Source organism: Mustela lutreola, chromosome 5 (assembly GCF_030435805.1).
Source record: "Mustela lutreola isolate mMusLut2 chromosome 5, mMusLut2.pri, whole genome shotgun sequence".
Taxonomy (NCBI): Eukaryota; Metazoa; Chordata; class Mammalia; order Carnivora; family Mustelidae; genus Mustela; species Mustela lutreola.
This window is the reverse complement of record NC_081294.1, coordinates 42351303-42368318: the sequence shown is the minus strand read 5'-3', so window position 1 is coordinate 42368318 and position 17016 is coordinate 42351303. Positions and strand designations below refer to the sequence as shown.

The following is a 17016-nucleotide window of genomic DNA, read 5'->3' as shown; positions in this document are numbered from 1 at the left end:
CCTACGCCCTTCGGACACGCCATTCTCTCCCGCAAGAAGGCTTATCCCCCTATCCATCCATACCTCGGGCCACACGCTGTCCCCCCCGCAGGCCCAGCTCCGAGTCCCTCCCCCTCTGGTCCCCCTCCCAGCTTCAAGTGCCATCTCTGGTTGGAAATCTGCTAGCACTCGCATGCAGCTCTCTAACTGCAGGAAGCACGTCCTGCCTTATATTCTTCCTGGTGTGTGTGACTTATTTCCACCCCCCACCCCCTACCCAGTGAAGGCAAAGACACCCCCCACCCCCTACCCAGTGAAGGCAAAGACACGTCTGATCCATCCTCAAAGCCCACGGCATTCAGCCCTAGGCAGAAGGTCATAAATAGTCACTAGACTAAATCTTTTCTAACCCACCATGTCCCAGCTTCCATTCCCTCCTTGTAAGAACATCATCCAAGAAAGGCCAAGGCCGTTAAGGTACTCAGTGCAGGGTCAAGAGGAGAGAGGATCCCCGCTGCTCAGGGACACTCCCCGCCCCCGGGATCCAGCTGCCACAGGTGGTGTGTGCACTTACATCCAGGTCCATCTCTGGGTATTTCCGGCCCTTGCTTTTGCCCAGACACTTGGTTTTTCCTCCTTCGAGCAGCTGGCACCAAAATCCTTTCTTTGGATCAAACCTGCGGAGGTGGGGAAAGCCTATGGATGGGAGCCAGCCCAGCCCACCCCTTCCCGCCTTAAGGCCAAGTTCACAGACTCTAGGAGTGGCAGAGCCTGGACCACAACCTACTCCCCTAAGCACACTCTGGAACCCACAGATAGATAGATGTATGGGGGCTGGGGTTTGCTGCTGCTGGCCCTGGGCTACACTAAACACACCTGCCCTCTTCTTCCCAGCAGAAAGCAGCTCACGTGCTGAGTTGCTCTCATCCTGGTGAGGCAACCCAAGTCCCTCCAGCAAGCAACCCGGAAGAAGAACATCTGCCATTCATCCTTCGGGATTCGAGGAAACCTTCCCAGGGCGCTCTCCCACTCGGGGCCAAGCACCTTTTTTCACCCAAGAACCCAAGAGGGAAGCAAAGCTTAGTGGCATTGTGGTGGGTGTGTGTTCTAATAAACTGTTGATTTTTCAAGAAATGCAATGTCTGCACTAGTACTTAAGCATAGCCATCACTGAGAAGTTCTGGCTTTTAGAGTAAACTTCAGAAATGACAGAGCCAGACTGCCTTCAGGATGCAAAGTCATGCTGGGCCTTCAAAGGTTTTTTCTGAAGGGAGGGAGGAGATGAGATCTGAAGCTGCCAAGGGTGGGGGAGGCACACTGGCATCAGAACTCAGCCCCAGATCAGGGCTGAATGCTTCCAGCATGAGGACAGCGGGGAAGCAGAATTCGCATTTGGCAGGTGTAGGAGACAGGGAATTCTGACTGGGTCACAGGGCAGGCATAAAGGAGGAAGATGAGGATGATGAAGACTTAAATGATCTCTGAGCATCAGTACATGCCAGGCACGGAGCTAAGAGCTCCACATGCATGCCTCATGCAATACAGGGGCCCTCGGGAAGCAGGAGTCATCACCTTTATCTCCAATGTACAGATGAGGAAAGTGAGGCTTGAAGGCCCTAAGACACTTGTCCAAGGTCACACAGCTAAAGACATAATGGGTCTTCTAACCCAGGCATCTCTGATGCCAACAGCCCCACACCCTTAGCTGCTGTTCCTGTCTGCCTCGAGGTAAAGGATTGCTTCTCTTCTTCCCCTTCTACCTCCAAGACAGTGAAAAGGGGACATTCTTGCTGCATGACTTTCCCAGGAAGGTAACCAGGGAAGGTGATTTTATTCCTCCCTCTCTTGAGACCACCTCCTCACCCCATACAGCTGTGTAAGCCACTTGTCTGTAACATGGTTAACACATAACTCCCTAGCCCTGAGCTCCTGCCACACAGGCTGGCCTCTACCCGTCTTGGGAGGGCATTCTCAGTGCACCTGTACCAGGTTCTGCGTGAGTGCTATTATAATCCATCAACAATTATCTATAGCTTCCTTTTCCTGAAATTATATTTAAATCATGACCTAATGCTAAGAAGCCCTTGTGGGAACTAGGGCTGCCTAATATTAGTTTAAGTTAGTTTAATAAAAGATTCTAGAAATGTTCAGCACAGACTGAAAAGAAAACCCCAGTGGTGGGACTGACCAGAGTGGAACATATTTACCACCTCCCTTTTTTATTGAGTTGATATCTTTATTAATATGACCCAAATCATATTAATATTAGCTTTTCCACTAAATAGCCATCGGGAATATGCACATTTTCTAACTCTAATTTATCTGTGTCTCCTCCATAATTATTCAGGCCTTTTGCTTTTGGGTCCAGGTGCCTGCTCAGAAAATCACCCCTTTGAAAAGCCAAGACACTCACGCCAAGGTTTTGTGGTAGTCAATAGTGTTGGTCACCCCAAGGAACTTTTGCACTGTGTCCATCACTTTGGCAGGTTCTGTTCGCAGCAGTTTGCCATCCAAGACCAGAATCTGGAGAAAAGAGAGAAGAGACAGGATGATCTGAACCTGTATTTACTACAAGGGCAAACAGGTTCCCGGTCTTCTGGTCAGCAGCCATGGTTACAAACTGGGGACTCTTCACTCCATAGACTCTGCTTCCTCTCCCACTCCTGCATGGCAGGTGTCCCTACATCTCAGGTTTCTGCAGTCCAACTCTCTGCTCTCTGCCGGCTTCCCTCTCCTGGAGAGGAAGCTATCACTCCACTCCTTCCTGCCTGTCACAACCCTACCATATCCCTCTCTGCCTCTCTCTAAGCCTCTGGCCCAATGTCACTCTCCCGCCTCAACCCTCCAAGAGGTTCCCTAAAATGCCTCATGTGATCTAGCCCTGCTTACCTCTCCACTCAGGCTCTCCACATCACCACACCCCTCTCAGGAAGGCAGCCTACCCCAGGGCTTTTGGAGTCCCCTCAGGGACACAGAGCCTGGTAACAGGACATGGGCTCAGGGAATTTTCACACATTAGCCTTGGGATGAACAAGAACGAAACTTTCAAAGACCCCAAAGATCTAGCTCGCCAATGAGGACATTTCGGACCCCATGACAAAAGAGATTTGAGGCTCTCTGCCAGCTTCCACAAGCCAGAACTGTTGAGTGCCCCCCACCCCAAGGGCCAGGGATAGGCAGCTACCTGGTTGGCGTGAAAGGCGCTGAGCCAGCGCTCAATGTGGGTCGCGTACCAGCCGGGGACCAGGCAGCGGCTCTGGAGGGCCCGCAGCTTCAAGGATGCATCAGGCCCAGCCGTGATCACTTCGTGGAAGGTATACTTCAGGGCCACTGGGTCATCATGGGCTCGCTGGTGCTGCAGGTTAAGGGAAGAGGGTCAGTGTGTCACATGGGGGCACAAAACAAAGAAGCTCTCTTCAGCAGCCACGAAGGGGCCTAAAGACCCTGCCCGGAACCAGCAGCCCTGGGTTCAAGTCCCGGATCTGCCTCTCACTACACTTTGACTTTGGGGAGTCATGACCTCTCAGAGCCCTAGTTTTTCCATCTTTGCAAGATAGGAGTAGAACTAGATCAGAGTTTCCACATGTTGACTGTCTTCCTGTCTCCTCTCTGATGTCTCCCATATCCACAAGCCACCTGTGTGCGCCGAGGTCCACACACTTTGATTCCCACTGACTCATCTTTCTTATTCACATAAAACTATTTCAAAATAAAACTCACTACTGCCTCCATAAATAGAAGACCAGACTCAGCTGTCACATAAAGAAGGTGATCATTCATACATACAATAAAAATAAAGCAATGTTTGCAAATGCCAGCCAGATAAAAATAAATGTCTGCTACAGGTCCTGAGCCCAAAGCTTGCACTCTTTTTGTTGAAAACAGAGCTTAACAACATTAGAAAGTACTTAAAAGCCATTTATACTAAACTGAGAATTTGTCCTCTGTAGAAATTAGAAGGTGTTATTATTTAATGTATGTGTCCCCTCCTCAAAATTCCTGCGTTGAAGCCCTACCCCACAGTATGATGGTTTTTGGATATGGAGCCTTGGGGAGGTACCTAGGGGGGAGATGAGGTCATGAGGGTGGGGCCACCACAATGAGGTTAGTGCCCTCGCAAGAAGTGACACCAGAAGGAGTGCGAGCTCCTGCTCTTGCTCTCGCTCTCTCCCTCTCTGCCTTGTGAGGACACAGTGGGAAGGCAACTGTTTAAAGCCAGGAAGAGGGCGCCTGGGTGGCTCAGTGGGTTAAGCCGCTGCCTTCTGCTCAGGTCATAATTCCAGGATCCTGGGATGGAGTCCCGCATCGGGCTCTCTGCTCAGCAGGGAGCCTGCTTCCCCCTCTCTCTCTCTGCCTGCCTCTCTGCCTGCTTGTGATCTCTTTCTCTGTCAAATAAATAAATAAATTCTTTAAATAAATAAATAAATAAATAAATAAAGCCAGGAAGAGTGATCTCATCTGGAACCAAATCTGCCAGCATCTTGATCCTGTCCTTGGAAACTCCAGCACCATAACAAATTCCTGTTATTTAAGCCCGAGTCCATGATACTGTAATTATGACTGCTCGAACAGACTAAGACAGGCTAGGAAAGGAATCAGAAAATGCCATGTTTGAGCCACCTGATAATGCCATGGGCTGGTCCCATCCGGAGACCAGGAGCCTGCCCTCCAGGGGTCACATTGTTAGGCCTCCCCACTGCACCGAGGCTCACACATCCCTCAGGGTGGGCAGTCTGTGGGGAGCAGAGAGCAAGTAGGATCTGCACCTGGCCCGCCACCAGGATGGCGGATGCAGTGAGGCCCCAGAGAGGAAGGGACAGGCTCAGAGGGCTACAGGGTGCTGCTGAAAGTGGCCAGGCCTGAGGAGGCCTTCCTGGACCAGCGGGTGGATGAGCTACTCACCCCCTACATCCTGGACCTGGACCAGAATCCCAGGAAGACTGGCAGGCAGGGGAGGAAACCTCCCAAAAGGCCTGATCTTAGGCTTTCCTATAAGCCTAGGGGAATGGGTGCTCAGAAGAAATTAAGTCAGGTCATTGAAGTTAAAGAAAGTTCTAGTTCTTACATTGTCGAGTGGGGATGAGGAGTCATTACCTTCTCTAACTCAGACAACAGTCAGGTAACTTCGTTACCTGATCAGGTGTCTGCATCCCCTACCATGAACGCAGAGACCTAAGCCTTAATTTAATTCCCTCTGAATCCTCACCCCCACCCCACCCCGTGCCTAGCGAGGAGGCCAGTTAGTAAGATCACTGTTCACCCAATCTCACTTTCATCAAAGTGGAACCAGCCTCCACCCCTTGTTGGTGTCAGAATCAGAGGCAGGACCCCAGTGAAGCTAGCAGGGTGGGCAGGTGGGCTTAGTAAGTACCTGTCGAATGAATGTATGAGTAGCTGAGTGGTGGACAGAGCCCCATGCCCCTACCCAGGGCTCCACCCCAGCCCCAGCTCACCTGGTACCAGGAATAGGCCCGGTCCGCTGGGTTGATGAGGATGGTCAGGACCTTGGCCTTGGGTAGCAGAGCAGCCGCCCGCCGGGGCGCCACTTCCGAATCGAAGTAGTTGGCGCTCTTCTCAAAGTAAAAGTCAGAGGTGGTGTTGGAGGGGATGGGGAAGAACTCCATGTACCTGCAGGAAGCCCAGAGGGAAGAGCTCACAGGCAAGACTCGTGAGAAAGGGGCTGGAGGAATGCGGCGGGAGAGGTCGCTGGGGTGGGAGTTCAGAAAGCCAGCAGGCACACTGATCCCAGTGACCTGCTCCTGGTAGGGATTCTAGATGGTCGGCCACTGGGAAGTGCCCCTTTGTGGAATCCATGCCTTTTGGGGGGACCTTGGAGTCAGGAGGATAGGAAGACTTACAGAAGTGATATGGGTTGTAAGGCAAGGCATGGTGCATGGTATGTTTGACTCTTGAATGAGGTATTCCCAGTTAAAATGACTGGGGCTTAACCCACTGCTCTAAGGGCGAAACTGGGACACCTCTGACCCCAGGAGGAGCCTGAATGGTCCCAAGAGATGCCTCCTCCTGCTCTGCCCCATCCCGAGTACAGGGTTTCTTTACTGGCCAAGAATATCACTTTCTAGGCTGTCACTGCCGACTAGGAGACAAAGCCAGGGGGAGTGTGTCACCTTCTGCCAGTCACACCCCTCCCTGGCCTCACGTAGGTCAGCCTGACAGCCTTCCAGAGGAACCTTCCATATCCCAGCCCAAGGGATGCCCATTCCAGCCCTCTGGGACCAGCTCTGCAGGACCCCTCAGGAAGCTAAATGAACACTCCAGAGCCTTCTAGGGGCTCCTACTCATACAGAATAGAGGGACAACTTCAGGGCTTCATGGGAACCAAAGCCCACAGGCCCACGTTAGGTAAGGGTGTAGGATCCCTACTGGATCCTGGGAGACAGGGTTACTCCAGAAACCCCTTCGTCAGAACTGCCCTGGGGCTTCTGAGGCTCCTCACCCCGCCCTATACCTACCTACAAAACCAAAATCTTGGGAATGGGGCTGAGGAACTGCTAGCTCTCTCCTATTTCTGAATTTTATTTATTTTTTAAATTCTAATTACAACATACAGCGTTCTGTTAGTTTCAATTTCTGAATTTTCTTTATGAAATAGCATCTGTACACCCACAGTCCATTGTCTGTAACACCGAAATTGAGAAAGCTCTGAAAACAGAAGCGTTTTCCCTCAAGTTTAGAGCAAAGCCATTTGGCAGCAAAACCGGACCTATTAATCTTAGTGTAAATAGTCACGGTCTTTGCTAGAAACGTGTTTATGCGTGTATGTGCTGCTGGGGTGCTTGCTGATGGGGCACTGCCCCAGGCCCTGCTGAGGTTAAATGTACGGTGTTGTACCATGTCACCTCCTTAAAACCTGACAGAGGGTGACATTCAGGGACCCCAGAGATAGTCCACGTGTTAGAGACAGAGACAGGTAGGCAGCTAGGCAGGCAGACGATAGACAAAAAAGAAAGAGAAAAAGTACAGAAACCAACAGAAGAAGGGCCATAATCTCTCCACCCAGGCAAACCACTGACACAAAAATAATAAGAGTAATACATGGATAGGGTAAGAAAAGGCGAACAGTCGAGAAAGATGCAAACTGAAATGACTGGAGCGTAAAACTATCCCCACGTGCGCCACCCCCACCCCCTACTGCCATAACCTCTGGAGACAGGTTCTGGAAAGAAGCTGCGATTGCTACCACCTCCTACCTCCCCAGGCAACTCCCCATAGGCTGGCAAGCCACCTCTGACGGGCTCACAAGAACACCACCTGCTCCACGGTGAGGCAAGAAATTTTGGCCAGCTCTCGGGGTCAGAACATTTGGATTTTAGCCCCTGCCCTGTCCCCAGCTCTTGGGACCTTGGGCAAGTCACTGTCCTCCTCTGGGATTCAGGTTGTTTTCCCATAAGCAAGGGAGGTGCTGGCTCCTACCTCCAGCAGCCTCTGACCCCAGGCGGTGACGGAAAGGGGCAAAGGGCTTCCTCATCAAATGTCCCGCCCGGGACAAGGCTCCAACATCATGACTCAAGGGTCACTGAGCTTTGTCCCTGTTTACAGGAACTTCAGCTGTGTGTGAGGAAGGGCCAGCTGCTTCCTGCCATGAGCACGGCAGACCTCCTCCGGGGCAGACGCCATGCCAGCAAGCTCCCATCCAGCCCTGGACGGACAGGGCCACTCACCAGTCGATGCCTTTGTGATAGTTGTGGCCGTTAAAAAACTGGATCTCCTCAAAGGTCTCTGAGCTGGGGTAGTTGCTGCTGAGGTCCGGGTGCATGCCCAGAAACAGGTAGAGGGCTGTGGTGCCTGTAGGGATGGAAGAGAGCTGAGACCAGGGCTGTGTCCCCCCAACAAACACGGAGTCGGGATCATGGATTCTGACTCCAGCTCTCCATGACTCATGGAGAGATCCTGGGAAAGTCCCTTGCCTTCTCTGGGGCTTAGTTTCTACACCTGTGCAATCCAAATTAACTTCACGAAAGCCAGGACAGCAAATACAGGGCATGCACGTGGAAACCGCAACTCTTGCATCCACTGTAGATATCACTAATTCATCACGGCATCCTAAACACTAACCAAGAACTTGGTCTCAGAATCCTTCCAACCCCTCTACTCTAGGAGCCATGCCCAGTTCATTAGGGTCGTCTCATAATCCCAGACCTAGAAGATTTTCAGGTCTGGGCCTCTGTCCTCTGACACATGGGAGGAGCTCAGAGAAAAGGGAGCTCTCGACCCTGCAGGCTGTTGACGGGAAATTCATGAAGGGCTAAGAGATCTGGCTCAAATGGCTTCTCCTTCTGGGAGCCTTCCCTCATTCACACTGTCTGTCCTACTCGACAGTACAGGACCTACCCCTTCCTTCAGAGAGTTCATTCCTTTCCTATGCTGAGTCTATGGTTTGTAGGCTATAATAAGACATCTTGGAGGAGAAGGAAACTCTAGAGTTTAGTTTCTTTAAGAGTATAAGCTTGAGGGGGGGGGGGGGTCAGAGATATAAGGGTTCAAGACCTAGATCTGTCACTGCCTAACTGAGTGTGTCAGGGGAGGTCACTTCACTTCTCTGAGCCTCAAGTTATTTTATCTGTAAAATGGGCATACCCATTTGAGCGTTACAGTATGTGTGGATGGCAAACACTCAGCGAGCATATCATTGCTCCTCCCCCTTATACCTCTGGCAGACATGACTAATTGATTGCCGTCCTCTTTGCCCTGAACCAGTTTTGCCTGGCACTGCTCAAACGTGTGGAACAGCTGATCTGGGCGCCTCTGCCTAGATTCAGAGATGCCCAGGAAGAGAGCTCCCTGAGGCTGTGGTTCAGGGCTGATAAGCAAATTCTACACCCGTCCTCCACCCTCTCCCCCCTTTCATACTGACAGGCGGTTCACGTTCATCCCAACAATTCATATTCATCCCAACTTCATTCTCAGTTCCTGGGAAAGAGGGGGGCAGATTATCAGGGCCTGGAACCAGGGCAAGGTGGTCCCGAAATTCTGTGGCTGAGACAGCAGGTGGCGAGGGACCCTGGCCAAGAACAGAGAGACCTGCCTGTTTTCTGGGGGCCAATGATGAGGAGCTTTGGGAAGCGGTCACATGTCTTCTCCTTGGACCAGATGTCTTTGTGACGTTTGTCCTCACAGGGGTCCTAAAACAACAATGGAAGGAATGTGAGGGGGGAGGCCCAAACCCAATGAACGGACTCTGGCTGCACACAGATATGTGGCTCTTACAGCGCTGGCAGGTAGGGTACCTATGTGTGTCCTTGTCACACGCCACCTCAGGACACTGAGCTGCTCGCAGGCAGGGACCACTTCCGGTGAGTCCTAGCAAAACACTCAGCCCAGTGCTTGGCACGCAACAGCAGCTCACGAACATCTGCTAAGTTTAATTGGGTGAGCTGCATCTGAACCAGGGGTCAGCAAACTTCTTCTGCAGAGGTTAGTAAATGTTGGGTAAGTGTTTAGTAACTACTTTAGGCTCAAGTACTACCTGGTCTCTGTCCCAACTACTCAATTCCGTTGTTGTAGCATGAAAGCAGCCCTATACAATAAGTACGAGAATGAGTGTGGATGGGTTTCAATAAAACCTCACTTACAAAAACAGACTGCAGGCCCCATCTGGCCCATGAGCCCTGGCCTGCAGACCCCTGGTCTGAGCTATGAGATGGCTTCCATTCCAGCTTAGCTTCTCTTTCCAGATTTTGACAGTCCCCGGGACAGACCCCCCCCAAACCCTCCCATCAGTCCCCTTTCCCGTTGTACAGAGCCTTCAAGCATGCGAAGGGACATAAAGGACTGAGTCCAACCAGGCCAGGCAAGAGCTTTGATCTGCCCTTGATCTACACTCTGCTCCTTTACAGCCTTATCAAGCTTTTTCAGAAGGTGTGTGTGAGTGTGCACACATGCATGTCTGTGGGGGTGTGTGTACATACCTGCGTGTGAGAACATGCGAGTGTGCCCATGTAAGAGTGCACCTGAGTTTGCACTCAAGAGTGACTGAGAGTGTGGGGCCAAGCCCACGCCTGGCGTGTGTGCCTGGCACTGGTGAGCATTCCATCTCTGCGACAAGACACCCAGGTGACCCCCCGCACCCACGCACCCACCCACCTGCCAGAGCGGGTCCTTCTCCTCGGAGAAGATCTGGAAGTACTTCTGTGCCAGCTGCACGGGGGGCAGCGTCTGCAGCCGCAGGTTGGTCCAGGAGTGCAGGAAGCGCACCAGGTGCTTGAAGGTGTACAGGCCCAGGCGGTCGTTCCCATAGTTGGACAGGTGCGTCATGAAGATGCTGATCTGCTCCGGGGGAGGGGAGGGCAGGGCCAGTCAGCATCTGAGTGCCCTCCACCCCACTTTTGACTCTTCTGGTCAGGCCACAGCTTGCAGAAGTCACTCTATGACTATTCTGAGGCTCCCTGGGGCCTTTAGCAAACTTGCTGAGTGACCTTGGCCTAGGCACAGCCAGGTGAACCCAGGTCTGGCTGACTGACCACCAACTAGCACAACCCTGAAATGGGAAGCTGACCTATTGTGCAGTCATATGCGTGTTCTGTATTTTTGTCAGTGGAGTGTTCACAGAAGACAAGAAGGGCTCAGTTATCCCATAAAGCTGAGTAACACCACTGCTTAGTATCTACTTAATGGTATTAAAGCATGGATGATTATTTCCATTTTACAGTTAAGGAAAGAGAGAGCCAGAAAGCTCAGATGAATAGTTTAAAATATATGTACTTCAAAATAAATGTATATATACAGATATAGTTTATGGATTAATGACTTACTATTTTTGTTAGTACCTAACATCCATACATTTATACACACATGCAAAGACTAGAAAAAGAACACATACAAAAACACTCACACTACTGCACTAAAGTACAAGACTCTGGAAGGAAAAAGGAAAGACAACTCGGATTCTCTTCCCAAGGTCACACAGCAGAGCAGGGCGAGAGCCAGGGGTGTAGGGCAGATATCCCCACTCCCGGCCCTTGTACTGGCTGCAGCCCCCTCCTCCCCAGGCCCAGGAAAGCCAGCCCCGGCTGCAGACAGGCTGTCCAGCAGTGGCCCCTCACCCCCAGCCAAGGGCTATGAGCACTCACAGGATTGAGGAGCACGGTGAGGAAGAGCTCGCCCCCGTTGATGATCTTGTCCAGCTCGCTGGAGCCACCAGGGTACTCATTGTAGAAGATGGTGTGTGTGAAGAGGCCGCAGGTCTGTCGCGGGAGGACCTGGGGATGGGGCAGGGGAGAGCTCTGACCCTCTTATGTGACTACACAGCCCCCACTCTTGGGGGCCCTCTCCTCCAGTGACCTTCTGCAGCCTGCAACATTCCTTCAAGTGAGCCCGCGGGCCCTTGCCGTTTCACGAACTTCGCCGCTACTCTCTGTTAACAAAATGAGCAGGCCCCAAAGTAACAGAAATAGGCAAGTGAGAACACTTGCCCCGCAAGGGTCCCTGACCTTCTGCAAAGCAGTCCTCCCAGTCACTCTCATAAGTCCATCACAGCATTAGAACCTGCCCAGGGATGCTCCCAGTCACTGGCTGGCTTAACTGTCGATTCTGCCTCCTCTCTTAAAAAGGCACCCCACGAGAGCAGAGAACTTGCTTGTCTGGTCACCACCTCCTCCCCAGAGAGAATACGAATGCCTTGTATTGAGAAGGCCAGTGGAGGAAGGGAAAGAGAGAGGGGTGGACGGACAGACAGACAGATGGACAGATGGGCAGATGAAAGCATGGGCCTTCCCACACATGGACTGTCAACAATTCATCTTTCCAGTGGCTCAGGCCCAAAACCCTGGAGTCATCCTGACTCCTCTCTCTCCCCCACACCCTACCTCCAATTTATTAGCAGATCCCGTCGGCTCAACCTTCTGATTAAGTCCAGAATCTGATCACGCCTCAACCCTGCACCCTAATGGAACCACCACTCTCTGATCTGGAAGACTGAAGGGGCCCCCCCAACTGGTCTCCCTGTTTCCCACTGTGTCCCCTGCGGTCTCTGCAACTCAAGGCTGCCAGAACAAGGGAAACCTTGCATGCACTGCATGCAAAAACTTCCCGTCTCACAAAAAGCTAATGTCCATCCAATGGCCTCATGTAGCCCTACATGATGTGGCTGGCCCATCGCCCCTCTAACCTCCTTTCCCCCGCCCCATACTCCCCTCCAGCCATACTGGCCTCCTAGTTGGCCCTCAAATACACCTAGCACAGAGCCTGCCTACCTCAGGGCCTTAGCCCTTGTTCTGCCTTGAAAGCTTTTCCTCATATAGCAGCATCGCTCATTCCTAGGAAGGCCCTTCCTGTTCCCCTTATTTAAAATGACTTCTCCTCTTCCCTGGCACTCCCCTTCCCCGCCTGACTCTTCTCCATGGCTCCATCACCAACTGGCCTCACATTACGCATGTCACATATCTGTGAGTGCACTATCTCCTGCCACTAGGACGTCAGGTCCACAAGGGCAGGGACCTTCACTGGTTCTGTACACTTCTGCATCTCCAGTGCCTTGAACATTGCAGAAGCTCATTAAAAGTGTTGAAGTAAGCAAACGAACGAGACAGAGGCCTGTTCCCTATCCTCACCAGAGGCCCCTTTGGAAAGTGTTCAGCTCCCAATGCCCTGTCACAAAAGCTTTTTTAAAAAGGAGCTCAGGAAAGGGCCAACCCTGCAGCCGATCCTCCCTGAGATGGAGAACCTTCCTTGGATGCCCGAGGGGACAGCAAGGGGACAGCAAGGCCTGGCCTGCGACCCTAACCCGAGCATGTAGGCCATACTTCCCCAGATGTGCGGCGGGGGCCCACTTACCATGATGCCATTATGGATGAAGCCGCGGCGGTAGCGGGCCGGCTTCAGGTGGGGGTACTCCTCTGTGCTGGTCACGCGGATGCTCCACACCTGCTTCCAGGCCTCATACAGCTGCACGTGCACGGGGTACACACCCGAGTGGTGGGGGGCCACCGCATAGCCCATGTCTGTGGGGATGCCGTGCTCCTGGGGAGAGGAGGCCCAGGCCAAGGTGAGCATGGGGCTCCTTCCCCACCAGGTCTCATTTCCCCTTTGTAGCATGGGAGAGAGAAATCAGAGGCTAGAATGGCAGGGCAATGGGTCCATGCCCTCATGGTACAGATGGGAAAGCTGAGGCCCAGGGAAGGAAAAGGACTGGGCCCTGAGTCTCAGAGTGAGGGACTGACCAAGCTGGGGAACTCTTAACTCTCAGCCCCGTGTTCATGCCCTCCAGCACCCCGGTGTGAGGAGCAAGGACAGGGCTCTTCCTGCCTGTCGCGCGGCCTCTGACTGGCTGGTGGGCCAGGCTGAGCCTGAAACTGGGCCTCATTCCCTCCTCCCCGAGTACCAGCTCCAGCTTCCCTGAGCCTCCCACTCTGGCCTGAAGACAGAGCTTGGGCTCAGGAAAGAAACTGGCCTGGCTTTAAGCCCTGCGGGCCCTCCTCTCAGCTGCTGGGGGTCCCCGCGCTTTTTGGTGTTTTAGCTCAAAGGGACAGTATCGATAATCGCCTCTCAGGGTCTCTGCGAGGCTTTAGAGAGACAGGGGCTGCAAAGACCCTGACGAAATGCTATGCGATGGAGCTGCAGGACAGCGGTGAAAGGCCAGTGGTCGGGACCCCCAGCCCCCAGCCCACCCCACCAGCTCCGCCCCGTGGGGAATCTTACTCACGACAGCGAACTTCTTGTTCAGAGCCATCTGCTCGGCCAACACCGACTGGTTGTGGAAAAGGTGCGGCTGCATGTGGCTCCACATGTGGGGGAACCACCAGAACTCCTTCACGTACGACAGCAGCAGGTCGTCCCCGGCATCCTCAGCGTCGGTACCTGCAGCCAGAGCGCCGGCCGCTCAGCTCAGCCCGGCCTCCAGGAGGCTGCGGCCCAGTCCTTCTCCTCTCTGGGCCCTGGGGCCCCATGCGTGCCATCCGTGATCCCAGCGCTTTCTCCCAGCTCTGGGAGGCCTGCTCTGATCCGCTTCCTGTCTGCCTACTGGGCCGTTTGTCATCTGTCTTCTACATCATGATCTGAGCCACTCTGTATACAGACAGGATGTCTAGTCCTGTCTCATACTATGACCCAAACTACCTCTGAAATGCTGAGGACCAAGAATCCAAAAAATGCGCAGTATTGCTATGAGGCTTTGGGAGCCTGTTGCTGAATTCCCCCCACCCCGCCCTCAGAACTGCAAAGTATTAGGGTTTTTCCTAGAATTGCAGAGAGGCTCTCCACACTGTGGCCCAAGCGGAAGGCAGTCTGGCCTACGGATTACAGTCTTTCCCTCCTGCTCAGACAAGAAGGGCAGCATTTGAGGAACTTGGGAGAGCCCGAAAGAAGAGGGAAGGCATGAACCTTGCCACCTGCACCCTCAACCTCGACCCTTAAGACTTTACAGTGAGGGACGCCTGGGTGGCTCAGTTGGTTAAGCAGCTGCCTTCGGCTCAGGTCATGATCCCAGCGTCCTGGGATCGAGTCCCACATCGGGCTCCTTGCTTAGTGGGGAGCCTGCTTCTCCCTCTGCCTCTGCCTGCCATTCTGTCTGCCTGTGCTCTCTCTCTCCCCCTCTCTGATAAATAAATAAAATTTAAAAAAAAAAAAAAAAAGACTTTACAGTGAAACGGCAGTGGCCATCTCTGGGGCGGCAACAATTATACAGCACTCTCACTGTCCAGGCGATGTATTTCTGCGGTGTTCTTAAAACTCACCCGATTACCTTTTTAAGCAGGCATAGTACAAATAATTTTTAAAGATGGAGGAGAGGGGGAGACAAGAGGGAGAAGATGCCCCCAAAGACAGCACAGGCTGAAGGCAGGGAGGGGTAAGTGCAGGCTTACGTTGTCTTATTGCTGCCTCCACATGCCCTCTACCGGGGGCTGTGACTGTCTGTGGGCTGTCAGATCAGGGGGAGGTCACCAGGGTCAAATGTGGCCCTAACATAAGCCCATCAGCCCCCCAGGCTCAGTTCTCCATGGATCCAGATGCTGAAGGCCCCTGGAAGTTGCTCCTGGGTACACAGCCAGGCCCGCTTACCTGTGTGGAAGAATTTCCCTGAGTAGCCCAGGTTGAAGGTGAAGTTTGGGATGTGCGTGCGTAGTTCATTCTGTGTATCGAACAGGGCCTAGGATAGGCAGAGGAGGAAGAAGAGGGTGAGGTGAAAGCCAGGGGCTCTGTTCTTCCCACTGAGGGCCCAGAAAGATCCTACTGTTGTAGGACCAGCCGCAGAGTCTGCAGGGCCCAGCAAAAAATGAAAATGTGGGACCCTTGCTCCAAAATCGTTTTAAATATCAAGGCCAGGGCAGAGCACTGACCTTGCACAGGCCCCTTCTGTGTGCGAGGGTCCCATACCCATGAAGCCAGCCCTGAGCTGCCACCTGCCTCGGGCCTCCAGCCAGAGAAGAACTGTCGCTAGCCCAGCTCTACTATGTGCCCCTAAGAAAGCTTCATGACTACTCTAGGCCTCAGTTTCCCCAAGTATGAAATGAAGGTAATAATTCCTCTTGGGCTGATTGAATGAGACCCTGCGTGTCAAACTGCCTGACATTTTAGTCAGCAACGTAAAATGGTAGCATGGCTATGTCTTTGGTCATGGCCACTGTAAGCCTCGGATCCTCGTCCACCAAACGTGGAAGGTCTCTCCTGGTGACTGCCAAGACTGATGTCACAGGATCATGACTTTCCAAAGACATATGGCATCCCCAGCCATGCGATGTCCCCAAGTATGGTGCACCCCATGCTGGGCAAGTCAACAAAGGGAGGCTGACGCTTGCAGAACACACACACACTTGTACTCTGGAGTCAGGACTCCAAAAGTCCCCACACTGCACAAAGCACACAAGGCTGCTAAGACACCTGCGAGAGCATGCTGTCAGACCGTTCTGCAGACGGACAGTCTTGGGGCCCCCACTAGCATTTCACGAAGGCCAGGCACTGCCTTACAGACACACATGCTCTAGCCGTGTGGCCCTGGGCAAGTTAAGTCACCTCTCTGAGGCTCAGTGGTCTCTTCTGCGAAATGGGACTTAGGATGATACCTGCCTCAAGGGGCTGCTATGAGGATCCGCTGTGGCCATATACAGAAAGGGCTAAGTGCAGAGCCTGGACTGGCCAAGCCCTGCATAAGCAGCTGCTGTCTGTGTGATTGAACCCACACCGTACAGCCAGCACTGTCCAAGTTAACCGGGCGACGCTCATGTCTCTGGAAGAAAGGCTGAGTTGTAGCCTGTGCTTGGGATTAAGGAACAGGGCGAAGAAGGAAACCTCTGCCCCTTCAGACTCGCAACGATGTTTAAAGCAAGTGGGACCCTGGCTGGTGAAGCAATCAGCAGTGTGCTCGGAGCTGAGCGCACAGAAGAGGGTGTCGCTATTAGTATCCTGGGACAGATAGAGCTTCGACCCACTCTCTTCCCTCACTGCCAAAGTGGGGAAAAGAAGCAAGCAGGGAAGCCTCAGGGCTCGTGGGGGACGTCGCGAGCCTGGCAGCCTGGTTTCCTCATGGGATCAACGCTGAACCAGTCTCAAGGACTCACCTGGACAGCAGTAAACACTAAGGGTACAGGAGGAGAAAGCAGAAGAGCGCCCTAAGCAGCAAACAGAGCGATCTACTTTGAGAGGTCGGCAATGGCACCGCATGAAGCCTCAGAGCTGGAAAGCCTCAACAGGCATCACCTCAACACTTGCTTTCAACAGGACAGCCCTTGAGAAGGTGAACTCCCAGGAGCAGACACAATGTGCAAAGCAGATCAGAGCAACACAGCCCCGTCCCATGAGATGCGAGCTGGGAGGGCCCCTCTGTAAACTAATACCCCCCCCCCCCGGTGGGGAAACAGCCTGAAAACTTCCTATCTGCCCCTCTTGGGAGATCCCCCTGAGGCTCAGACATGGGAAGGGACTTGCCCATGAGTTCCAGCCATTCAGGGTCCAATGGGTCTTGACTCCCCACACAGTGCCTGCCTCCCAACACCATTTGCTGTTCTCCTCCGGAGGTGTAAGAAAGAGTAGAGCGTTCACTCCTGCCCCTCTGCCTTCCTCCCAGGCCCCAGGGCCAACCCTAAT

At 53.0% G+C, this 17016-nt stretch overlaps 1 protein-coding gene and 1 long non-coding RNA gene across 7 annotated transcripts in view; one reads left to right on the top strand and one right to left on the bottom strand.

The window, feature by feature from the left end:
- The window catches only part of LOC131831777 (uncharacterized), a 33643-nt gene extending 32541 nt beyond the window's left edge, over positions 1–1102 (top strand). The window contains exon 3 of the long non-coding RNA XR_009353797.1: positions 877–1102. This is a non-coding gene — a long non-coding RNA (uncharacterized LOC131831777). The remainder of the gene's footprint in view (positions 1–876) is intronic.
- The window catches only part of NDST1 (N-deacetylase and N-sulfotransferase 1), a 58917-nt gene that overhangs the window by 5310 nt on the left and 36591 nt on the right, over positions 1–17016 (bottom strand). For all 6 annotated transcript variants that reach the window (XM_059174052.1, XM_059174053.1, XM_059174051.1 and 3 more), the window contains exons 4-14: positions 14995–15082; positions 13640–13794; positions 12772–12957; positions 11070–11198; positions 10084–10266; positions 9026–9122; positions 7662–7785; positions 5433–5607; positions 3164–3334; positions 2393–2502; positions 554–656 (exon numbers count right to left, since the gene is read on the bottom strand). In XM_059174052.1, coding sequence (XP_059030035.1) covers positions 554–656; positions 2393–2502; positions 3164–3334; positions 5433–5607; positions 7662–7785; positions 9026–9122; positions 10084–10266; positions 11070–11198; positions 12772–12957; positions 13640–13794; positions 14995–15082 — 1521 coding nt within the window. The remainder of the gene's footprint in view (positions 1–553; positions 657–2392; positions 2503–3163; positions 3335–5432; positions 5608–7661; positions 7786–9025; positions 9123–10083; positions 10267–11069; positions 11199–12771; positions 12958–13639; positions 13795–14994; positions 15083–17016) is intronic.